The sequence below is a fragment of the Catharus ustulatus genome, chromosome 2, assembly GCF_009819885.2.
Source record: "Catharus ustulatus isolate bCatUst1 chromosome 2, bCatUst1.pri.v2, whole genome shotgun sequence".
Taxonomy (NCBI): Eukaryota; Metazoa; Chordata; class Aves; order Passeriformes; family Turdidae; genus Catharus; species Catharus ustulatus.
Window position 1 is genome coordinate 97591828 of NC_046222.1, and position 24777 is coordinate 97616604.

The 24777-nt window shown below is 38.6% G+C and overlaps 2 protein-coding genes across 2 annotated transcripts in view; both read right to left on the minus strand.

Moving 5' to 3' along the window:
- Positions 1-3469, minus strand: part of UPF3A (UPF3A regulator of nonsense mediated mRNA decay) — a 30088-nt gene extending 26619 nt beyond the window's left edge. Inside the window, exon 1 of the mRNA XM_033052940.2 lies at positions 3402-3469. The gene's annotated coding sequence lies outside the window, so the exon portion shown is untranslated. The remainder of the gene's footprint in view (positions 1-3401) is intronic.
- Positions 918-24396, minus strand: CDC16 (cell division cycle 16). The gene is made up of 18 exons (XM_033052934.2): positions 24274-24396; positions 21303-21357; positions 20309-20406; positions 19047-19085; positions 18090-18230; positions 16580-16739; positions 15856-15950; positions 15107-15240; positions 13990-14069; positions 12368-12417; positions 11628-11701; positions 9697-9822; positions 8773-8925; positions 8107-8170; positions 7593-7654; positions 5395-5530; positions 4751-4841; positions 918-3659 (listed from the first exon to the last, which is right to left on the minus strand). Exons 1-18 carry the CDS (start codon positions 24319-24321, stop codon positions 3394-3396), a joined length of 1872 nt encoding a protein of 623 aa, XP_032908825.1. The 5' UTR covers positions 24322-24396; the 3' UTR covers positions 918-3393.
- Positions 24397-24777: the final 381 nt, after the last annotated feature.

Sequence of the window (24777 nt, forward strand, 5' to 3'; positions counted from 1 at the left end):
GGAGAAAGCAGTGGGGAAAAGAAAAAAAGGCCGTGAATCTTTGTTTGTGTGAGGCCGAGAATCTTGTGTCTGCAGGGAGGTTCTGTGATAATTAAGAGGCAGCGCCTGCACTTGGGCAATGCACGCCAGCCCCGACGCCACAGCAGTGAGAGCTCTTCAAATTGCGGACCTTTGTGCCTGGCTTCGTCAGGAACTGTGGTGATAGGACACGGGAGAGTGAGTACAAACTGAGACAGGGAGCTTAGGCCACATGTAGGCAAGGAGGATGGTGAGACACTAGAATAGGTTGCCCAGGGAGATTGTGGATGCCCATCCCTGGCAGTGGTCAGAGCTGGGTTGGACAGTGCCATCGGTAACCTGGCAGGGAGGTGTTCCTGTCCATGGCAGCACTGTTGGGACTACAGGATCTTTAAGGTCATTTCCCCCCACACCATTCTATGATTCCATTATTATTCTAAGTACATCAATCAGAGCAAGGCTTTTTAGTCCTAGATTGCAATCAACAAATTTTGCAGTATCTAGCTCCAAAAAGTTTCTTGAAATTCCTGTGTGAGTTGGAGTATCTTGGGCTACATCTAGAATTAGTGGCAGAGGTATGCTCCAAAATAAGGACATGTCACACATTTAAGGACAGACTTGTCTGGAGCTATTGAAACTAGACAGAAGGAGCAAAAATGCTTGCAATTCACAATGCACAGGGCCATTGCAAATCTTCAGATCCTGCTGCATTGATAGTCCTCAAACAGCTGTCCACAACATGAAGGAAATACATGATCTGATGTGAAGTAACACAAATAGGTGGCATAGGCTGAGTAAACTGCAATCACTGAATATTCTGAGTTGGAAGGCATCCACAAGGACCATTGTGTCAATTCTTAAGTGAATGGCCCACATGAGATTTAAGCTTGCAACACTGGCATTATTTAGCACCAAGCTTTAATCAATTAAGATAACATGTTAATTGTTTTCAAATCTTTTAGACAGCAGTACCTATGAAGAAACTTTTGAGCTATTCATAGCACAATACCTTGTGGGTTTTCATATCTGTTCTGAAAACCTTTAAGGCAACACTCAGATCTCCCCACTCTGGGACAAAACTAATCATTGGAAGAGAAAGAGTATAAAAAACGTCTCTTTTGGGGACATATTTATAAGACACCCAACCTGACAGTTGTGGACCCCTGTACCCAGCAGCCGAAGCCAAGTGAGGCAATGGAAATGGCTTGCAGCAGGAATCAACAATCTGAGGTCAAGTCAGGCCAAAACTAATAACCAAAGTCCTCACGAGGACAAGGACAGTACTCAATTTAACTAGAGCCAGGGTAAATGTCATAATAATCCAGAAAAGCACCAGGCTCTATCTGGGAAGAGCAGGACTGGAGCAAGGTAGGTGATGGGAGGTGCAGAAGACCAGGGCAAGCTGGTGCTGCCATTACAAAGGCAGGGATTTGGACAGAACAAGAGCAGGTCAAAACATTGAAAGAAGAGGAGAGAAAAACTTTCCCTGTCTGAGACACACATCATGAGCCAGCTCAAAAGCTCTAACCCAACTGTAGCTGCCAGGCTTGGAGCCAAGCCGTATCAAGAATTCCTCTGACATCCAAAAGAGTCCTTCACAATCTAGGACACTTTGCATACATTTCTTTCTAGGTAATTTTTAATACCAATAAACAAAGGTCAGCAACAGCCAGCCAAAAAACCTTCAGCAGATACCTGTCAAGGCACAATGTCACGACAGGCTGCCCTTACAGCAGTGCCCATTCTCACTTTTCCATCTGTTTCCTCCCATTCCAACCACTCTGCCCCACTGATGACAAGTAACACAGCAGCAGCTTGCTCTCCCTGAACCTGAGAATTGATCAGATCTAGAAAATATTTTAAAATGCTGTTCCAGTTTCCTGATTTCATTCACAGTGTAACCACACAAGGATTTGTACTACCACAGCTGAGGAAGTAGCACAGTAGATTGCTACAGGCAGGAATAACATAAGCCAGTGTTGCCATCACAGCTGACACGGCATCATATTGTAACTGGGGAGTGCAGGAAGAAAAATGAACTTTTATCAATATTTAAAACCATGTTGCCAATGAAAAAAATTAGTAACAGAGGAAAACAATGCAAGATTTATATCCATGTCTGACAGCAGAAAAGGCCTGATTCTCTAGAAGACTGTTTTGCCACCTTCCATTTAGAAATTGCCATGATGTCTTACTAGAAAACTAGACTTATATATGCTGGATTAAAAATAGTGATACAAAGAAATAGGAGTTTGGCTCCTTGAGAATCTTTGAGAATCTATTTGCAATATCCTTCTGTGTGCAGCAACAAGCCTTTGCTGTCATATTATCCATGAGATGGTTACAGTAATTCAGGATACATAAGCACAGATGTAAAAATAACTATCAAAAGATTCTTTAAAGGAAGAGACCTGCCTAACAGAGCAGCTGTTGAGACACATTCATTATAGATTCTTCCAGGAAAAATCCCTACTTTATCTCAAAGAAGTCACCTGCACCACACCCCAATTACCAGGTTCCAAGAAAAGAAAGCCCTTTGTATGAACTGTTTTTTGCCAGCCACACTGAAGAAGAGGGACCTGACTCTGCTCAAGAGATATACATGCTTCATAAATGATTAATTTTCCCAACACTCCACTTGGATACTTTTGCACTTAAGACTCATGGCTCATACTATGTTTTTCAAGAGAATGTGTAACTTGGGTGAATTGTTTCAGAAATAGGAAGTAAAACATTTTTGTTCACCTTATTTTCTCATGCTTAACAATATATGGGATTGGTATTGAATTTTGCACTCAATGCAAAGCCCAATCCATATTTTCTAACACATGGAAGAGAAATTTGGGCATCTCCAGTTCCCTTGGTGGAACCACAGCACAATTCCCATTGTCACTGGGACAGAACCCAACTTCTCTACTCTACTGTGCTGGTCTTCATAGAAAAGCAATGGGATCACCAGGACCCAACAGATTTTCACAGTGAGAGTGTGTGCAATTGCTGATAAAATACAGACTCCTCCCCAAGCTTTTCGTCCCTTGATACCCTTGAATTCCAAAGTGCAGTTGTGTCTAAAACTTGAATTCATGTTCAGTAATACATAGGCATGTGCAAAATAGCCAATACTCTGGATTCCAACTATGCATATGACCTGCATCGATGCAATGAGGTCTTCTTGATTCAGATGGGAATTCATGACAGTGCTGTCAGGAAAGGAATATTTATAAAGTAGGAACAATAAAATTCCCGGTGTTAAGTACACAGTAGTTTGAATTCATATAAAAAATAGCAAATTCATGAGAGTACAACACCATAACAAAAATGCTAAAACAAACATACTACAGTTAGACAAAATGAACTCTCTACCAGTATTTATGGTCACGTACTATGGTCTGACATTGATGTTTCTAACATCATATCACTTTCATTCATTTCAATCTCAAATGTTTCTTCCAATGGGCGACTGGTGTCTGTACTTTTCCTTTGATTTGATGTCTCTAATGTTACTATGCCACTTTCATCCAGAGTTTGTCTTTCTATGTCGAATTCTCTGAAATCCCAGGGGGGTGAAATTATGTTCTTTAATGTCTTCACTGTGTGTACATCAAAGTCATAACATCTTAATTTGTCTTTGATCTCTGTTCCTAGGAAAACAGACAAACCATTATTTTATTTCAAATGAATACTCCCAAAAATGTAATCTCAAAGAAGCTATCATTCAGAAACTACTATAATTCTCTGCTTTCAGACCATCAAGGAGCTGCTGCTTAATGACTGAAGTTGAATGAGTTGTTCTGAAAAAACCAAGCAGCCTCCTTTCTCAAAAAAGCACAATATAAGAAGCACAATTCAGATTCAAAAGTCTGTTTTGAGAAGTAATTGCCAATTCCCTTTCCAATTCTCCAAGGGGCTTTTTTTCTTGTTTAAGTTACACACAGCATGGTTTGCATTAATGCATATCACATGCCTGCATGGTTCTTCCAGATGTGTTAAATGACTACATATGGAGTAAGACAATATTGAAAAGAAACATCTGTTTCAATTGCGTGAAAAATCTGCAGGAAAAGCACTGGAGCACACAGACGTCTTTTAAGGCTTCAGCCTTCTAAACATGCTTGACAGGACATTACTGTGTTCACTACAGATAAATCACTAAATTAAATTAAGCAGAAATCTAGAAAAATATAGAAGTTTTTTGCAGAGAAAAAACTTAAATAGAAAATTTAAACCTATGGCAATATAATGCATGACTTTTATACCATATATAAAGCAGTATTTTTGGAGTCAGAAGAACCTTTTTTGTCTCCACAGAGACAAGTTTTGACAAGGTGAAAATACCTTGCTCTACAACAATATTAGCATTAGTGCTCTGATTTCCTAACTCCATACCTCTGTTTAATTTTCCCCCCATTCCCTTTGCGATCTGAGATACCACAAATCAATATTTTCTATAAAAGAAACCATCAACATCTTTAATGATAAAGTGTTTCCTTTCTTTATGCTGGTGAGAGTTTTACACTCATGATGCTCACAAAAACCAGTGGTCATCTGCAATTGCTGCTAAGTTCTGACTCACTTAGCGATTAAAAAAACCAACCAAAAAACCCAAACAAAAAAAAATCCTCTTCATTGTGAGTTAATTAGGTAGTGGTAGGCAGTTCTTCTTGACATAAGAATAACACACTTTTCTCAAAGGACTCGATGCCTTTAAGAGACACATAAGTTAGAGACTTACCAATATAGGCTTCGGAATCACCAATGTACATTTCTATGCAGTGTCCGAGCATTGTGACCGAAAATGTGTCATCTCGCCTGAGACCAAGGGCCTATTAAAAAAACACAACAGTAAAAAGTATTTAGCAGCAAAAAAAAAATTTACATCTTAAGTCTGCAGTGGTTCAGTTTGTTAGTTTGTTGTTCCACAATGCCATCTGAGATAGTCTTCACTGTAAAAGCGAAGCATTGCACAACGAAAATAACACCATCATATAACTGGCTGAAGTAGTATGCAAGGAAAGCACAAAAACAAAACCAGAAAAGAACATATATACAGACAGGAAATCATTCACATCTCATGAGATATATGCTGCTGTTTACTTACTGTAAAATTTCTAGGTTGGAAGTATTTAAAATTATTTCAGGTGCATGAGAAGCTTACGTACATAAAAAGTAAATTGCAATTCCAAGTTTGCCAAAGAGGCCATTTCTTACCCAATCAATAAAATAGAAAAGATTTAAGTAAAAAACAAGATTATAAAATAAAACCTCATTTGGAGGCTGGGGAAAAAAAAAGCTGCTTCTCTGCTGTAAACCCAAACCAGAGTGAAACAGTAAATAACAGAATCTGTGGCGAGTCCTTCAGCTGAAGCCAGTACATACCGTGTGGAAATAGTCGATGGCGCTTTCAAAATTGCCCATCAGGCTGTGTATGTAGCCAATGGCAGAGTAAGTAGAAGCATTCTGAGGGATTAATACCAGAGCCTGGCGATGGTATTCCAGTGCTTCTTCATACTTCCTGTTAGGATTAAGTACAGGAGATCTATTAGTAAACTTCATGGTGAAAGGTGTTTTTCAGTACCCTGTGGGTATTTTTCTTAGCAAAGCAGAACAAAATTGTGCCAGAACATCAAAATTATTGCTTCACACTCTGAACATAATAATGGAATGTACAAAAGACTCATGGATAGCAACAATTTTCTTCCTCAGTGTAACTGAGAAATCATTTTTCTCCTTATGTAGCACAACAGCTGCCTACAGCTAGGTCCCATTTGGAGATCTTAGCTGTTTGATATGGTAAATTGCTTTAGATGTTTAATGCTGCTCATTGTAGCACTGACTTTCTGTAGTTTTCATTTGCCTTCCCGAGGGAGAGAAGGAGCAGTATGAGACTACATCACACATGATTCAAACTGAGAAAAGCTCTCTGGGCAGAAATCTCACAACCCTTAAGAGCTGCATACACGGGTAGCTTCATCATTTTGCAATATGCTCTATCAGAAAAGGAGGTTTACACATATCCATGATATCTATCAAATACCAGCCTGTCTTTGAAAATTATCTCTTAATAACAAATGCAATAGTCAATGTAACTTTATAAAACAAGGATTAAATGTACACTACAACATTGATCTGAGAAATTAAATTGTCACATTTGACATCCTAGTTCTACATTATTAAAAATAAAGATAGATATCACCTGTTCACAAGAAATTTAAACACCTAAAGTGATAATGAAATTATGCAATGAGTAACACAGGAAGTTGGTAGAAGGCATCAAGTAACAACTGAGACTGAAAAATTATGCAACCGTTTGCTTGCTGCACAAACCTTTCACATGATTTCAATTTCATTTTCACTAAGTATTTACATATCCAGTTGACTACCACTGTATTTGAATATACTGCTTCCAAATTTCAATCACAATACTAGTGAGTAGACATCTATCCATTAAGTTTTCTGTAATAGCCATATTATGTATTACTGACACTATTAAATTAGTTATTATAGAGTTTTTGAGATGTCAAAGCATATGTGCAGCTGCCTAAATTCTCAACTTGATTTTCTTGGAAGATGGTTTACAAGGTTTACAAGCAAAAATATTTTAGCTTTGATTTCTGAACTTGAGCAAAGTTAGAACTTCAGCAAAGCACTTAGTAACTTACTGCAGAAATTTTAAAAAGACAAAAGTAATTATAAACAAAAGTATTTTTAAAAACCTGCAATTATACTCATGAACAGATTTCAGAAACAGTGCCTTTTGTTTGATCTTGGCACAAGGAGTAACTGTTAAACATCCTTACTTCATAATGAAAATGAAGACTAATTGGCGATTCAGGCACAAAGCAATTACTACCAAAGCCAAAGCAGAAGTACAGCTTTCATCTACCATAATCACATTCTCATTAGCAGCTTTGAAACAAAAATTACAGTGTACACCAATTGAGCAATTAAAAGCACTAAAAATATTTTTTTTAAAATTGCATTGGTTGAACAAAAGAAAACACTGGTTAAAGTCAGATTAAGGTAATTAATGAGGAAACATCTCTATGTTAAAACTGTTAAAGCTTGTATATGTACTTTGCACTTTTTCTGTTCATGGAATAGAAACATGAAATGAAATTTTAAATAGTTTTGTTCTAAAAGACAAAGTAAGATTCCCTTGCTGTGTTATAATGCCACTGAATATTTCTCTTCAGTAAAAAAAAGTAAGTGCTAATCCAAGCAATTAATTAGCACAAACCCGCCTTTATGTTAATTAAATCAGTGGACATATTTCAGTATGCGAGGACTGGGACAGTAGAGAGTTAAAATTCATACCCATGCAAGCATGTAAAAGCCTACAACTAATTCCCTAATAAGAATCAATAGTTAAAGAAAGGCTTCAACATTAAGTGCTTTTACTTAACAGGATATAAGGGGTGATTAATGTAGTTATGTTCACAAGCTGATTTAGAGAATCTTGTTCTTACAGGGTAATTCTACACTGCTCTCATGTGTTACACAACCTTGATATAAAGGAGAGAAAACACATGTGTGCAGCATTATAGAGAAGTGGAGCTCCAGTACTCTCTGCTTACTTGAGTTTTCTGCAGACATGTCCTAAGTTGTTCAATAAAGGCTCCCACTTATCAACTGTTACCTGCAAAATAATGCAACAATTCAAACAACTGCAGCTTCCTAGACTGTGACTAAATTTTGTCTACTTTAAAAAAACAATACCAACCTACAAATGAATAGGGAATTCTGTTTATGAGCAAGAAAAATACAAGCATTTTAAACTCCTAACAAAACACACAGGCTCAAAACATTTATTCAGTAACTTATTTTTCTATTTTTTACTTCCCCAAAGTCAACAATATTTCTTCAAAGTGATGTTAAAACTTGATGCAAACCTAACAAAACTTATTTTCTACTTAACTAGAAAAAGTCATGTTAAATCTCAGCCTAGGAACATCGAAGACAGTTTTAAAATAAAAATTATACTGTATTATTTTTATCTTAAGGTAAGTGCAACATGTTTTGTCACAAGCTATTACAGAACTTGCTGGAGTTTTACAAATTTATGAGCTTGCATATTATTAGAATAAATACCTCATTTCCAATAGCTTTGATTTTTTCCAATGCATCAAGGAACCACTTTTCTGCAGTTTTCCAGCTAAGGATTGAAGGGGTGGGGGGAAATAAAAGGAAATTAGTGAAGAGTTTTTCATTAGCAATATAAGAAAAAATGTATTCAAGAAAGATTTCTATGACATTATTTCATCATATGAGTGAAATTAGATATAAAACCCAGTAATTTCATTTGGCTATATTTTGCATTGTGATTGTTAAGAGCTAACAAGACAAAACTAAAAAAAAAAAAAAAAAAGAGAATAAAACTAAATATATTGACTAAACACTTCTTATATATGTTAGGATTTTTTCCCCAGAACCTCCTGAGCTGACAAAACATTTTGCTGTACAAAATTTTATAGTATGTGTGCACATAGATGCCTTTTCAGGCATTCAACTACACAATGACAGGCACATGGAAGATAGCATAAATCTCTGGATATTCCTCAAGCATTAAATTCTGTTCTTGTTCAATCTTGAACAAGGAAGAATAATGTAGAAAGCAAGGGTTTAAGGTGAACATCATCTAACTATAACCAAAAGATACTATAGTTCAATATAAGTACTTTAGTGGATATATTGGCACATGACAATTCAGAATAATTCCTGTTTAAGATAATATTTGATCATATTTTGTAAGCTTACTCTCCATTTTGAAATGCTACCACTCCAACTTCATGCATAACAAAAGGATCTTCAGGTGCAATGCTTAAAGCTTGGCTGAAGAACCGTTCGGCCAACTTGGAGTTGTTGGTCAAACCATATTCCAGTCCAATATAGAGCATCGGCAAATGACATCTAAAAAACATAAAACAAAGTGCATGTTTGTGTGATTGTCAAGAATGGAGTCACAAACTATAAAGACATGCCAACTGTTTGCATATGTTTATGTATAACCAAGTAAAAGCTGATTTAAATGGACTATTAACCAAAGGCGAAGTTTACAAGACCTTACATATCTGTTTAACAAGAGACTGAACTCCAATATGTAATTGTAACCTGCTCTGCAATCACGTGTATTTTCTCAGCACTTAAGTTTAGTTCTGATGGCGTTTTTCCCCAATTTCATTAATACATTTAATTTACAAATAGAATATGGATGAAATAGTCAATAAAAGAAGTACATTTACTAGTAACCACAATCAGGTATGATAGTTTTGTATGGAATATGACAAGATTAGTTCACGACTCATTTTACAACCCCTCCTACAGGATAAAGAGCTGTTCAAGCTATTACTATATAGCAGGTGAGGAGCTTGTATGACAACCATGATTCACAAATTTCAGAAGATGTTCAGGTAGAACGTAGATTACCTATACATAAAACTTGAACTTATAAACTTTACCTATACATAAAACTTTAGAACTTATAAAATCAGAACAGTAATCCTAAATAATGCAGCTAAAAGCAGATGGCTAAATTATTTGGCACAAGCTATTTTTTTCTCCCTTGTTCTCTACCAGATAATTGTTGTAAATGCATTGCTACTGTTTAAAGGGATGTAAGTCAATATTCTACACTACTTGTGGATTCATTTGAATCTTCCCCAATATGATGTTTGTACAGACCCTTTCATGAGCTGTGCAGCTGTGAAGTATGCAGCCATTGCTTGGTCATGCTCACTCTCCACTGCAAATGAATGTCCATATGCTATCCACGCAGGGCCATAGGTTCGCTCCAGTGTAGTAGCTTTGCTAAAAACAAGAGCAAGTCACAAGCAAACACATGTGAAATTAAATTTCATCTGCTTCAGATGACTACTTAGATAGCAATGCTATGCCACATGGTTGGGTATCTATTAAGATAATTGTCTGTAACGACCAGTGGTAAACAAAGTTAATTTTAAAAGTTCATACTATTTAGCACTTAGAAGTATCACACATTCTTGTGAATTGATTTTATTATTTCTGCTACTGTTCACAGACAGGAGCAATTATTTGATATTACTGAACATACACAATTATATAGTAGGTGAATTGAGTAAAATACGGCAAACGTTAGGAGTGACTCAAAACTCATTGCAAAATCCTAGCTATACATTTTGAAATAAATACATTCTATCAAATAGAAGTTTAAGAAGCAGGACATGAAAACACCAAATGAACACTTAGGTTGAAATTCTGCCATCTGATTGTGCTAGCCTTGAAGAAGATGAGCATTTGTCACATCACAGGCCCTGCATCAGAGAAGTATACAAAGTGTAACTCAAGTCTTGAGCTGAAAACTGCAAGCTGAGCATCAAGACATCCACGTGGAGACTTTACAGAAAGGTGGACTTGACAGGAATATCAGAAAGCCCAGTCTTATCTTAAAAGTTTCTGACATGGAGATAATTTATGTTCTGTGAGTACTATACCACATTGCTTAACTATCCTTAAAAACTTTTTTTTCCTAAAATATAATCTAAACTTTGTCTGTCACAGTTAAACTCATTATTTCTCATCAGAGATCCTAGAGAGTGGTTTGTTCTCTGTCTTCTGAGACAAAACTTTACGTATTCAAACATTTGTATCTTGCCACCCATGACAGCAGTGAAAGATACATGGGTATTTGACTGTATTCAAGTTTCTTTTCTAAAAACTACCGTGTAGCCCACAGCTGTCCCTAGCCTTGTTAGCATTACATTATCATTCTTCTTCAAAAATTTAAGCATCTTGTTACTATTTCACTTTTACCAGACCTCTTTTCCCTTTTGCCCGAACAACTCTGATTTTTGATGTTTGTTGTTTTTTGTTTGTTTGTTTTTCCTCTTCAATACATCCTTTCTTGCTGTCTAGGGATGCTTGTACATTTAAAGATGTTTTTTATTTCAGCACCAAAACCAAAAATATCACTCAGGACAGCTACTTTGAGAATTTCACAGTGCTACTTGTAAGGAACTTAAATATTTCACTCATAATAACCAGGCATTTAAAAAGTCTAAATGACTAACCCATCTTTACACATACAGTCTGTAAAGGTCTCAGGAAAAATTACAGCACCAGAACAAATGCCCTACTTCACAGCAAGGTCCTGCTGCCCAGTGCTGATATTCACTACACATACAGGAAACAGGCTTGACCAAACCTAAAAAGCCCACTGTTGCATGTGCACAGAAAGAACTGGACAACCAAATGCCAGAATTTTCAAAATAATTCTTCCCTTTCAGATATGAAACCCCAACGTGGGAGAATGCCTGAGTGTCCCTCAGCTGAGAACTGAGGCCTGATGTACAGCTGTAGTTAGCTCAGCAGCGTGAGCGATTTCAGGGACTACATCTGCCTAGAACAGGAAGGTGACTGCCTAGAGAGATACCACATAAGTCTTCCTCATTTTTAAAGTATCTCCACGGATGAGGTCTAAATTGCTATACCAAAAAAAAGGGTGGCAACAGAAGTATTTAAGTAGTAACCAGTTTATTGAGGCTTCTCTTTATGAGCTTACAAGCAATCATGAATATAAATGTTTATTTAGCAAGTAAGCAACAGATTCACGAAGGAAAACAGGAGAAAATTATTACCTGAGATATCTTCTAGCATGTTCATTTTTGTGGCCAACCATGAGATAATAGCATCCTACTGCAAACCATGACACCTACACATTAAAACCAAAATAGAATGTTATTAGATACATCACACTCATTTTAGTGAAGCATCAAAAGAGAGGCAGACATAATAATTAGAGAAGTTAGGAACATTTTCACTGAAATCACAGTCAGCTCTTCAAATTATTTGGTATTACAGACAAGCTAGAACTGCTGGCATGTACCTTTCTAACTGGAGCTTTCTCAGTCTCATGAAGAGAAGAAAGTGGAAAGCTTACTGCTCTCCTCAATTATTTAATGGTAGAGCCAGATTGTTTTCAGGGGTGTAGTGATAACACAGGAAGCAATAGGTACAAGTTGCAACGCAGAAAATTAAGATCAAATCAAAGAAAAACAATTTTTACTGTGAAGGTGATCAAACACTGGAAGAGGTTGCTCAGAGACATGTAGACATTTGCTACTGAAGCATTTGTTTTAAATTATTAATCAAAGTAAATAACTTGCACTGAATACCTTTTACAGGTACTTAATTTTATAAAAATAAACTTGGCATGAAGAAATTACAATGCAGAGAAAATAAAAGGAGTGAACCATTTCTACAAGCTTCATCCAGAAACAGATTTTGAATTCTGTAGCTCAAACTAATACATAATAACTTTTATGTGCTTTCACCTAAAAAAGAAACTACCTGACAACAAAAACTTAGAACAACTTACAGGATTATTTGGGTACAAGTCCACCAGTTTGTGAGAAAGATAGAAAAGCTCTACATAGTGGGAAGAAACAAGAAAAGAAAATTAAAACATACTAAAACATTTAGATGTTTCAAGTCTTTTAGCTTTCCATACAAAATATACAGAACATCTAACATTACTAATCGACAAGTGAACAAAATGTTTTCTTTTAGTGGCAATGCTTCAAACTGCCCCAAAATAGATTGTTTTGCAATTAGCTAAAGAAAACCCAACCAAAACAACCCATAAGTCCTCACAGCACACAAATAAGCAGCTCTACTTCCCACCCTTTAAGAATTCTGCAACAACTTAGGTCATTAACAAACATTAAAATAAATGCCAGTAGTATTACACTTGAATGTACCTTGTCAAGGTAAAACACTATTCAACTTCCTACAGCTAAAAGGAATAACATACTGGCTAGATCCATTTCAAAGTAGAGTCCTGTGTATTAATATGCTGAAAATAGGACAAAAGCAAATAAATTATTATATTATTTGGAATAATTCCAAGTGATTACTTTTTTAGTAAAAATAATAATTTTATTTACTGGAATTACTACAGATTTTCTAATAATAGCAGCAGTAATCAGCTACAGGACAACAATTCTATTACCTATGCGATTTCAAAGGAAATAGCATTACAGCATGAAAAGTTTCTATTTCTTCAGAGCACAGTGCTTTTAAATCAATGAGATTGCCCTGGAGCATTTTGTGTCAACTGTCAGCTCCAGAAAAAAAAATAATTACAACTGGCTTACAAAATAGTAACTTTTGTACCCAATGCTTCTCAAGGCAGATTTAGAAGAAAAATCAGATTACTTGCCCCATTTTCAGATGTACTTGACTGTAAAATAACTGGGAGGTCCATTCACTAATCACCAAGAAGTACCAGTACACCTAATGACCTATGTATATATAATGCACCATCCCAAGAGACTGCACAGCATATGAGCTCTTTATTCTATTTTACCAATTGATTTCAAAGACATTCAAGCTGCTCACTTGATTTACAGGCAGTCTGGAATGGGAAAAAGCCACCCCAGCTGCAAGTAAGCTAATACTGTAATTCCAATGAAGGTGTTGCATGATTATTAATTTGTTTGAACTAAAGAGAGGCCTTCACAACAGCAAAGGCAAGGAGAGTTTAGAATTTTTTCTATCACAGAATAATTATGTCCACCTAAGCATACACAACTGCTGAAGAGTTCTTTCTAGTTTAATTTAGTATATTTTATTGTTGAGCAGAGAAGTACGGCCAGATGCTGTACACAGATCACCTGGAAACAGAAATCACAATGACAGGGACGAGGCAGCGTAGCTCATGGGCCTCCTGGCCACACAGTTCAGTGGTTAAAAGACAGTATCACTCATGACCACGAATTCTTTGCACATCTACTTCCCCCTAACCCTCAATCCTGCTGTCAGCTCTGAAATTCCCTTCCTTACCAGTTAACACTGTTTTCTGTTAACAGCAGGTAGGAGGAAAAATACGTGTAATTTTTCAAATGGTATATAAGGAGGTTTCTTGGCATCTTTAATTCTTAATTAAAATTGGGGCTTTACACCCTTATGTTAAGTTGTATTAAATGGTTTGTTCCTTACCATTTGCTTTGTTAAGCTCCACAAGTGTCCCTATATGTACAGGTAAACAATTTGCATGGAAGGGATCTTTTTCCATCACTCTAAAAAAAAAGTTAAAAAAACTGTAACGCACATTTCAAAAACTTTAATGTGTTAAAAGCGAACTGCTTGTATAGCATGTAATGTTCTAGTTAATTACCACTTCAGGCATTACACAACTATGTGTGACTAAAGACAACTATTAACAGCATAATAAATGCTCTCTTCAGACCAGAAATATAACAGTTAATTTAGCCTAACAGAAAATTCTTTCAAGTTGAATATACAATCAGAAAAATCAGAATAAAACACTTTTTTGTTTTGCAGGTCACTTCAAATTTAACCAGCAAACAAAAAACAACATTTCTGTTCATCTTTTCATGCATTTGACAGCAACTTTCAGGCAATAGTCCTCAACTTCCTGAGGTTAACACCAGGCAGTATCCCTTCAGAGTCACATTTAGCTCAGTTGTAAAATTTTGTTTCCTCTGGCACTCAGAAACACATCCATGAGTCCAGACCTACAGTAGCTGAGAAGCAAACCATGGTAGTGTTCTGACCTCTCTGATTCGAGCAGCAGCATGTGCCCAGGCTGTGTAACAACTGATACACAACAATCAGCCATCAAAATTAGAAATAACCTGCTAGCTTTTAAATTAATAATATCTTTCAATCATTATCAATAACATTGTAACTGTTAATTGGCCAGAGAAATCAAAATTCCTGACTAACCAACCGATTCAAACCAGCTCATTCTGAAGGCCAAACAAGAAGTAGGTAGAAAGCACACAAAATTGAAGGTACCAGAATAAGGAAGAGGATAGATGAAGGTAGGTTCAGCAGAGTGCTGATTGAGCTGAGTTTTACTTTGGACACTTCTGATATGTGTTATAAAAATACCATGTCTTGCCAGACACAAACTGCACATTTTAAAGGAGACATATATAACACGACATATATATTACAGCAATACATATCCAATTATTATGTATGTTTACCCATTGAACAACAATATTTGCTGTAATAATAAATAATCCAGGCATAATTATTACACTCTGCCATATGAGAAATAAACCTGAATGTTGCTTTGTACACTTACACTGAAGTAAGCTTGTAACACATTTTGAAGTCACAGTTGTAATAATGCCTTTCTGCTAAGGATACTACCACATCCAGGTTTTCCTGAAGACCATCTACTGATTCAGGAATCACTGTTTCACTGGGTTTATTATACTGAAAGACAAACGAAACAACACTTGAAACAAAAACTAAATTAAAATCAGATTACCATCTGTATTAATATTTTTAGTCCTAAAACAATATTTAAGAAGCTTTAAAGTTCTTAAATTTTTTATTTTTAAACTGAAAGTCCATAAAACCTGTATTTGGTAAAATGCTTCTTTAAAATATACTTAAAAGCTCATTGAGAATACAAAAGATGCTTGCCATAGTCAATATGTTTCATGTAGGCTGTAGAAATTAAAACTGAGCAATACATATTTTTAGTACTCCTTATCACGTCTTCTTTGGACAAGAATAGTCTGGAATTATGTTGTTACAATCTAGTCTTTTCAGGTAACTGATGTTTTGTCTACATTATATTAATCATTCTTTTTCCCCACCTAGCAATTTCTCAATATATAAATTTTCAACAACATAAATCAGAATTTCAAGTTTTCACCACAGCAGAGAACAGTTACACTACTGCATAAAGTGAGATGTACTGCATAAAAAAAATTAAAATTATGAAGTCCGTATTTATTTTAATACTCAGAATAAATGGGATCCAAGAAAATTTACACCCAAAGTCAAGGCTTTCAATCAGTTCTCCAGATTTTTGGGACTTACTTTTTTCAATTTATTCTCAAATAAAAAGTGAAGCAATTCCTTTTCTTCTTCTGTGCATTGTCTATTAAGAGGTAGAGAGTCAAGCAGTTCTTTTTCTATATGAATTAAAAAACATTGAAGTGGTCATATTACAGAAGAAACAGCAAGATCCAACATTTCAAGAACTTAGAGATGCAAAGGATTTTATGATGATCATCCCAACTGCAAGGACTATAACAGCACAGATACTCTGAAACAGATAATACTACTGATTTTCAAAATTAAGGATTTATTAGTTATTCCTCCTGCTCTTTCAAATACAATGTAATCAAGATTAAATAACACACCATTATTTTTATTTACTCCATATGTCAAATGTTATCACTCAGAATGCTCTATTAACTAATGCCTAAGCAAACCCCAGGAGGGTTTCATTGGTTCAAAGCCTGTGAAATTGAGAACACAGGACAAAACTTTGTTTGGGCTGGGCAGAGCAGAAGAGCTTCAGGAGCTAACAAGCGGGACAGCTGTGTTACTGTGTTTCTTTCAACTCTTAGCACTGCAGGACTCAAAAGTTCAAATGCAAATTTGCGCAAATTGTAATTTTCACTCTTTTCATACATTTTTCATTCTTAACATTTTGAAGTCTGGTATTTGTTGTATTGCCTTAACTTTTATCTAGGAAAACACATCTCGAGAAAGCAAGCAAATTTTACTTATATTTGAGAAATACTTCTCTCCAGACCTTCCTGTGCTGTCAGCATATGGTGCGATGTTAGAAGATCAAATGCTTCAAAGCAGTAAACATCAAGCTTCAAGGCCTCTTTGTAGCTGTAAGTTGCCAGGGTTCTATTATCCAAAGCATCATAGATCTTCCCTCGTAAAAGGCATATAGAGCTCTTGATCTGGTGGAAAAACAGGACTAGAGGTTAAAAACTGAATCAGTATTTGCAATTTAGTTTTGAGCACAAATCAAATGTGCTCCCTGGAAAGTAAAAAGTATTTTGTGTATGTTAAAACCTGGTTTCCTAGTGCTGGCTTTAAATAAAAGGTTGCCCCTACTATCCCAAAGAATGCTCTGTCAGGTTATCTACTGCCAAACAAACACATGCTGGAAATAAACAACAGGAGGACAGAGTTTATCTTTTCTAATTCTGGCATCCAGCTCTCTGATAGTTGTAACCTAATTACACTAAATTAGTGGTAACCTAATTATACTAAATTCCCTTCATATCCAATATAGAGAAATTGTCACTTCCAAAGGCAATACACTTCTTAGCTGACCATTAAACCACACATTTCATGCTAGACAAGAATGACAACAGTAGAGATGAAAAAGGCCAAATCAATGAACTCAACTGTTCTAAACAGAAAAATATATCCTTGTTTTCAATCCAAAACATAGATATTCCAGAAAAGAAAACAGTGAAAGCCCGTAATTACCAGTTGTGCTACAATGTTTATTAACTAACATATTCTTTCCAAATTCCCTTGATGAGTATTCGGTTCAGTCAGAAGGCCACAAGTGTCACCAAAAGAAAAAGTTGACACATTACCCAACTCTGTCATAAGACTAAACAGTCCTTTGATCCCATTATACCAGCATTCAAAATCATTTCACATCAGCAGTGTAACCCACTTTGCTACTTCAGTCATACATGGAAAATGCCATCTGTCAATCACCTACACTGTAATTTCAGCTAATACATTTTAATTTGTACCTCTGAAACTAACGACTCTTCACAGACTCTTCAGCCTACACACCATACCAATCTCTTTAAATTGTGTCTACACACAATTTTTTCACTGAGCTTCAAAAATTTCACCTTTACTTCACATAATTTTCACAAATGTGATCAAAGAATGTCCCACTGAGAATAACACTTGAGTGATTATGAAGTATTTCACTAAAAATAACCGGAGGAGAAAAAAAAAATTAGCGTTGTTATCTCAACCTGCAGCCCAATTGAAAGCAATGTTAGCATACATTATCAAGAATGAGCTAAAAGACTGTACAAACCAATGCTAGATCATTAAGTTCCTGCAAAGTGTCTGCAAAAAAATCATAAGAAGTTGTTGAAAAGCACTGTTTCTTTTTGCATACTGAGTTATTTTCATACAGGTGAGCTAACACACAACATTTACATACAACGAGAAGGCTTTAATGCAGTTTCAGATTCAGAGAGCTGTGAGATCACTTCCTGACTTCACAGGTTTTTTTCTACAAAAATATTTTTTAAAATAACGTCACTTACTGAGGACTGCGACATTTCCCAGTCTGTGGTAGAATCTTTCAACCCACTTTCATCCTTCAAGTACTTTTCAAAAAGTCGTTTGTTGATTGGCTCCTCCATATCAAGGATATCCAAGGCCTGTTGATGCTCCTTTGCAGCATACTAGCCAAACATGCGCATGTAAAACACAAGGTTTAGAAAAATTCGTACATAAAGCACCAATAAACACAGCATCATGTTTCAAAGGCATAGGTTATAACAAACAGTGTTTATCAGCAGGTTTTTCATGCATGCATTTTCTTATTTGACCATTTGTCATTTTATAATTGCAATTTGCTCTTTTACTGGTCATCTATAATATGCAAAAAAGATAAAATTATAAAAATATGCAAAAATTATAAAATAAAGCATGTACAGAAAGATGCATTATTCAGCATTATGCAGTCAGAGAAACAGGTATGGTTCTAAAAACAGTTACCACAAGTTTTAACAAAATACCGTAATCTTGTTCTTATAAGCAGTACATTATTCTATTTAAAATTTCTGTGTTTAATCTACCAATTGATTCAGTTGTGTCTCTGAAAGCACTGCATTTTACCTTTTATGTGGGACATTTTATACAGAAGTATAAAGCTGTTAACTATAGTTATACAATCATAAATCACATCTTCTCTGGTCAGATTACAATCAACCAAATAAAAGTGTAAAGATGAAGACATGAGACAAAAATGATTTGCATTCTTTGCCCACAAAACATTAGGGGAGTATTTCCTGGGAAAAAAGATCAGTTGGATTTCTTCAGATTAGCACCACAATGGATACTCCAGTGACCCAACTGAAATCACCTGTCAGAAAAAGTAAACCTGTTATTCCAAAGAACATATATATCTACACTGCCTATCAGGTACCTAAACTTCCCAAGATGTGTTTTTTATTTAGTTTAGTTTGTTTCCAGTAGAGGTTAAAATGTGTACTCACATGACATCTAGCTGCAAGGTAGCGACATGCCTCATACAACTGAAAGAGAAGTTTCATACACATCAGTTATAAAGAGAGAATGTGTTTGATTACACTGCCCTTTTGCTCTCTCCTTTGCCAGTTCTATGGCTACTTCACCTCTTTCACCACCAAAACTCCTTCCTGACCAAACCTGTAACACTTTCTTTACTTCTAAATTCTCAAAGGACACTTACAGTAATTTCACGATTACAAGCAGCACCATTTTGACTACAGTTTTGGTCCGTACCCGGAAGTGCGGCCTGTAATCCGGAGCGGCTAATATATGAACAATATTCTAAAAGTTGCCAACACGGAAGTGAGAGCCCGCGGCAGCCCCAAGTCAAGCTGGAGCCCAGCTGGCCCCGGCAGAGGTGGGAAAGCCTGGCAGAGGCAGGACCAGCGGTGCAGGGGGCGGGTGGCAAAGCCCGAGCCAGCAGGGCAGGGGAGCCCGGCGGCGCGGGGAAGCCCAGCAGAACCGGGGCTAGCAGCGCGGGGGAGCCCGGCAGCGCAGGGGAGCCCGGCGGCGCGGGGGAGCAGGGCAGAGCCAGGCCAGGGCGAGCAAACGCCGCCACCGCCACGGTGCAGATGGGAGGGGGGGGCGAGTGAGCCTGGCGGCGGCGGCGGCAGCACCGCCTGGCCGGCCCCGAGTGGCCCCGCTGAGCCGTAGCGCTGAGTTGGGCCACCCGGCCCTGTCGGCAACCATGAGCGGGCTGAGCCTGCCTGGCCCCGCCCCGAGCCAGTAAACCCCGCTATGCCGCGATCCTGTTACTAATTGGCAAATTTGTGGAAGTTGCACACGGATCCTCGCTACGAACGAAAGCGGGGCTAATAATCCATTGCAGCTTATGTATGGACGAGGACCTAAACCTTGCCAACACCCCGGAAATGCGGTTTATAATCCGTGTGGCTTGTAATCGTGAAATTACTGTACTTGACTCTTGTCTTTACCACTCATGACCAGAGCGGAAAGAAAATTCAAACAACTACATCTGAAGTAACAATTCACCTTCCCATACCTGCTATAGTTACATCCTCAAATCCCTTCTCTTTTTTGTGACCCTACCTGGGGACAATCCATTAAACCTGATTGACTGAACACACGGCCTTATAAAATAAACAATGCAGCTTTCTTAATTACTTCTCTTATAAACATAATCCTGTGATGGTGAAGAAGTCACTATGGTTAGCAGCAGAGCCTTAACAGAGGGATAACAGTAGCATGTCTGACTAAAATGACTTACCTTATCCAACTTCCGTGATCGAAGGGCGTGCGCTGCCCTATGATACTGAGCTGTTAGGTAAAGACATTGGGCCAACCAATAGATATCCTGTGGTTCCTCTAAAATAAAAGAACAAAAGCATTAACCATTGCTTTACAACATAGCCTCAAACCTTTTAATACACAATGTTTGCTTCTGCTTCACTAGAGAAGTATCTTCCCCCTACTCTAGCATCCTACTGAGTTATAAAATTTAATTTATAAATATGTATAAATACGTGTAATAAATATGTATAAAGTATTTACACTATCAGTGAGAGATTAAAATGAAAAGATTTTAACTTTAAAGACTCCAGATAATGCACTGGACAGTGAATACAAAGAATGTCATAATAGAGGTGTATCACGAGAAGGAGGCAACAATGATGCAGATTAAAAAAGCAGCACTTGCAGGTTACCCTGCTCTTGGACATAGGACAGAAAAAAACAACCCATAAATGCCTCTCTCAATAAAATGATCAGTGGGACCCTCACAACAGTGAAAGCACTAGACTTCCATAGCTTGAAGTTGCAATTTCAGAAGCACAGCTTAGTGCCCTCCTTACTGGCAACCAAAGCCTTTGTGGGATCAAGTCCCTGGAACCACTTTAGGAAGTGTAAGTGCTAGTGCCATGGACAGCAACAACTCCCTCCCAATGTAAACTTGCATTGTACTTGTCACCCAGGGCAACCCTGAGTCCTGTGGGAAACCACCATGGTCTCCTGTTGCTCTTTTACTGTTTCTTAAGGAAAGCAAACCTTAAGGTTTGTTCAAACATGAATTTTAACACAATGTTCAAAAGGGAAGGAAGATGAGCTCTGCTCTATTTAGGAGAACAGCATTCCAAAGATCACAAAAATGCACCTAAAACAAACTCAAAATGCCAACATTTAACCAAACAGCACTAAAACCCCACCAAAACAGAATGCTATCCGAAAGAAGTTAATAAAATACAATGTAAAAAGCAACCACTTACCATGAGAGAGTGAAGCTACTTTGTCAGCCCAAAACAGGGCACTTTGATACTGTTGCTGTAAAAGCACGATAGAAATAATTAGCATTCCTTTGGGGTTAGCTTTTCTGGATAATTTTGAAATACACTGTACATCAGGTAGATTTAATATCTTGTGCATGTAGTCTCTAATGAATGGCGATTCATATTTCAGATCTTTGCAACTTTAGAAAATAGTTTTAAAGGGCCAATACTGTAACCTCCAAGGAATATCCAAAAGTAATTTGGAGTTGTTCATTTATCTTCAATAAAATGTAGGTATCTTTGACCAAAGTTATGTGCTGTGTAAGTATGGCAAATAGGTCATTAGTTGAACTGCCAACATTGAAAAGTAGCAAGAATCCCCATCTCCAGTTAAAAAAAACCAAAAAGCTACATTTTAGAAGAAAGAGAATACTATATGTTAAAAAAGGGCACCAACATTACTTCAGGTAACTTCAGCAGCACCATCTCTGATCAAGAAATGTTCATTCTTCAGCCAAGATGCTTCAAGTCACATAAATCCATAGTGCCTGCCTGCATTTCCCCTTATCCTTGGATACACATTTTCACTCTTGAGACTCCAGTTTGGTATAAATGAGCGAAATAGGTAAGAAAATAAGTAAGAGTGGTGAAAACCAGAGATCAGACAGAAGTAGAATTTGCAGGTATATCCCACTAACCCTGCCACCAGATTTGGGGTGCCAGGCAAAATCTCACAGACCTGGCTGGGATTATCTCCTGAGAAGATCACCAGGAATTCTTGCTGTTCCTTTTTATCCCATTCCATGCAGTGAAGCCTAATTCCTAGGATATGCTGGACACTTTAAAAATACCATCCCATTGCAAGGATTTTTAAGACTTTACAAGAGCATGTAGCAAGAGGACAAGGGGGAATGGAATAAAACTGAAAAGAGAGTAAATGTTAGGAGGAAGATGTTAGATGTTAGGAGGAAGTTCTTTGCTGTGAGGGTGGCGAGTCACTGGAACAGGCTGCCCAAATAGGCTGTGGATGCCCCATCCCTGGAAGTGTTCAAGGCCAGGCTGGATGAGGATCTGAGCAGCCTGGTCCAGTGGAAGGTGTCCTTGCCCCTGGCAGGGGGGTGGAACTAGATGCTCTTTATGGTCCCTTCCAACCTATTCTCTGATTCTCTGACGACTAAGAAAGCCTTGATGGATTCTCTCCTCTCCTGCACCATTTATTGCAGTTGTTGAGTTTGTTCAGAACCTCAGAGACTGTTTTATGCTTTTGGAGTACAGGTCTGGCAGCCTGTTCTGAAATGCACACACTGATGTTACCCCAATCCTCATAAAGCACATTCCACGACCTAAGTGGTCTCTTCTATTATGTGTTCCTACATTTCCTACTTGATGGAGATTTATAATACCCAGCAAATCTGTCAAGAAAATAATTTGGTTTCAATCTGCACTCCCAAGGGGGAAAAAAATCCACAAAAACCCACAAATCAACCCCACACACATTTAATAGTTGTCTACAAGAAAAGAGATTTAAATTATTATCTCAACACCACAAAAGAAAGGTATAATCTTGGCCAACAAGGCACTGCATGACTTCTGTTCAGCAGTTTTACAGTACTATAGGATGCCATATTATTACACAAAAAAGCAACTTCATGTTCCTCCTGATGCCCCTTCCTCAGAAGTGCACAGCTGTCTATACAGCTGTGTGGCAAAGCAGCTTGGTGAAACAGTTTAACACAAATGAGAACAGCAAACCAAACTAATCAAACCTACCAAATTAGCTTAGATCCCTAATCAGCCTTTCAGTCAGACTTGCTGGCCACACAGAGAAATCCCTTTGCTGATTTAAGGGGTGTGCTTTTCTCAGCAGTGATGCCTGCACCAAGTCTGAACTGGAAAGAGAGCAGAACAGTTTATGCAACATTTAACCTAATTTATTTATGCATTTTTTCCTCTTGTGTCTTTTTTTTTCTTTTTTTGCCCTGCAGCAACATAATTGCTGAATCCATCAACAAATGAAAACAACCCTGCCCTCCTACGAGCCGTCTGCAGCATTGCAGGAGTGTGATGGGCAGCTTAATCACCAGGCAGAGAATCACAGAATGGTCTGGCTAGGGAGAGACCTTAAAGATTGTCTGGTTCCAACCTGCCAGGGGCAGATACACCTTCCACTAGACCAGGCTGCTCAAAGCCTCATCCAGCCGGGCCTCGAACACTTCCAAGGATGGGGCACCCACAGCTTTTCTGGGCATCCTGTTTCAAGTTCCACCCTCACCACCCTCACAGTAAAGAAGTTCTTAATATCTAATCTAAACCTAACTTCTCTGAATCCATTCCTCTTTGCAACGATCATTAAGGCTGGAAAAGACACCCAAGATAATCAAGTCCGACCTTTGCCAGAACCCACCAGACTCACTAAACCATATCACCAAGTGCCATGCCCACTTCCAAGAAGGGTGACTCCACCACTGTCCTGCGAAGTCTGTTCCAATGCCTAATCACCCTTTCAGCGAAGAGATTTTTTTTTCCTGATGTCCAACCTGAACCTGCCCTGGTGCAACAGAGCCCGTTTCCCCTTGCCTTAGGTAAGTACGGCCCAGATTGCACAACCCGAGAGGGCGGAATCCTGCAAGGACGCCTTCGCTTCACAGCAGCCCCACGGCGGCTCCCCTCCTCCTCCTCCTCCACCCGAGGGAGAAACCAGGAACACCCACCGGGAGGCCCCGGCTCCCGCCGGACACCGCACAGGCGGCGCTCCCGGCCCGCCGCACCCCTCTCGACCGCCGCTGCTTCCCTTTCCAGGGACAACGAGGCATAATTACAAAATTACGCCCTCTCCGCGTTGCAGAGGCCAGCACCGCTTCCCGCCCCGCCCCGGCCTCCCTCTCTGCAGACTGCACGCCGAGAGCGGTTTTTCCTCGGGGAAAACCCGAGGGCCTGCCGCCCCTTCCCCAGCAGCTCCCGCTGAGCCCACCTGGTCGATGTAGTGCCGCACTCGCTTCCTGAGCCGCTCCAGGTTCATCGTCCCTCCCTCCCGCGCCGCTCTGGATGCCGGAGCCGCCGAGGCACCGCGGGCCGCCCGCCGGTGCAGCGCCCAAACCCGCCCCCCGCCTCCGCTCCTTCCCTCCCGGAAACAGCGCCCGAGCGCGGCGTTCCGGGAGCGCTGCGGCCTCGGGGACAGCCCCCCGCGCAGGCTCCTGCCTCCACACGCCCCTAAATAAACATGTCCTGGACTTTTCTCTACAGTCCATACTGGAGAGAGAGAGAGAGAAATTGGTGGTGAGGAGCTTCTTCACAATCTCGGAGTGAAAGATTGCCATTGGAATTTGGCCCGAGGGAATGACTGAAGTTTGAGGTTGGGTGTCAGGAAAAGGTTCTTCACCAGAGGGTGACTGGGCACTGGAACAGGCTCCTCGGGGAAGTGGTGCCAGCACCAAGCCTGACAGAGCTCAGGAAGGTTTTGGCCAGCGCTCTCAGG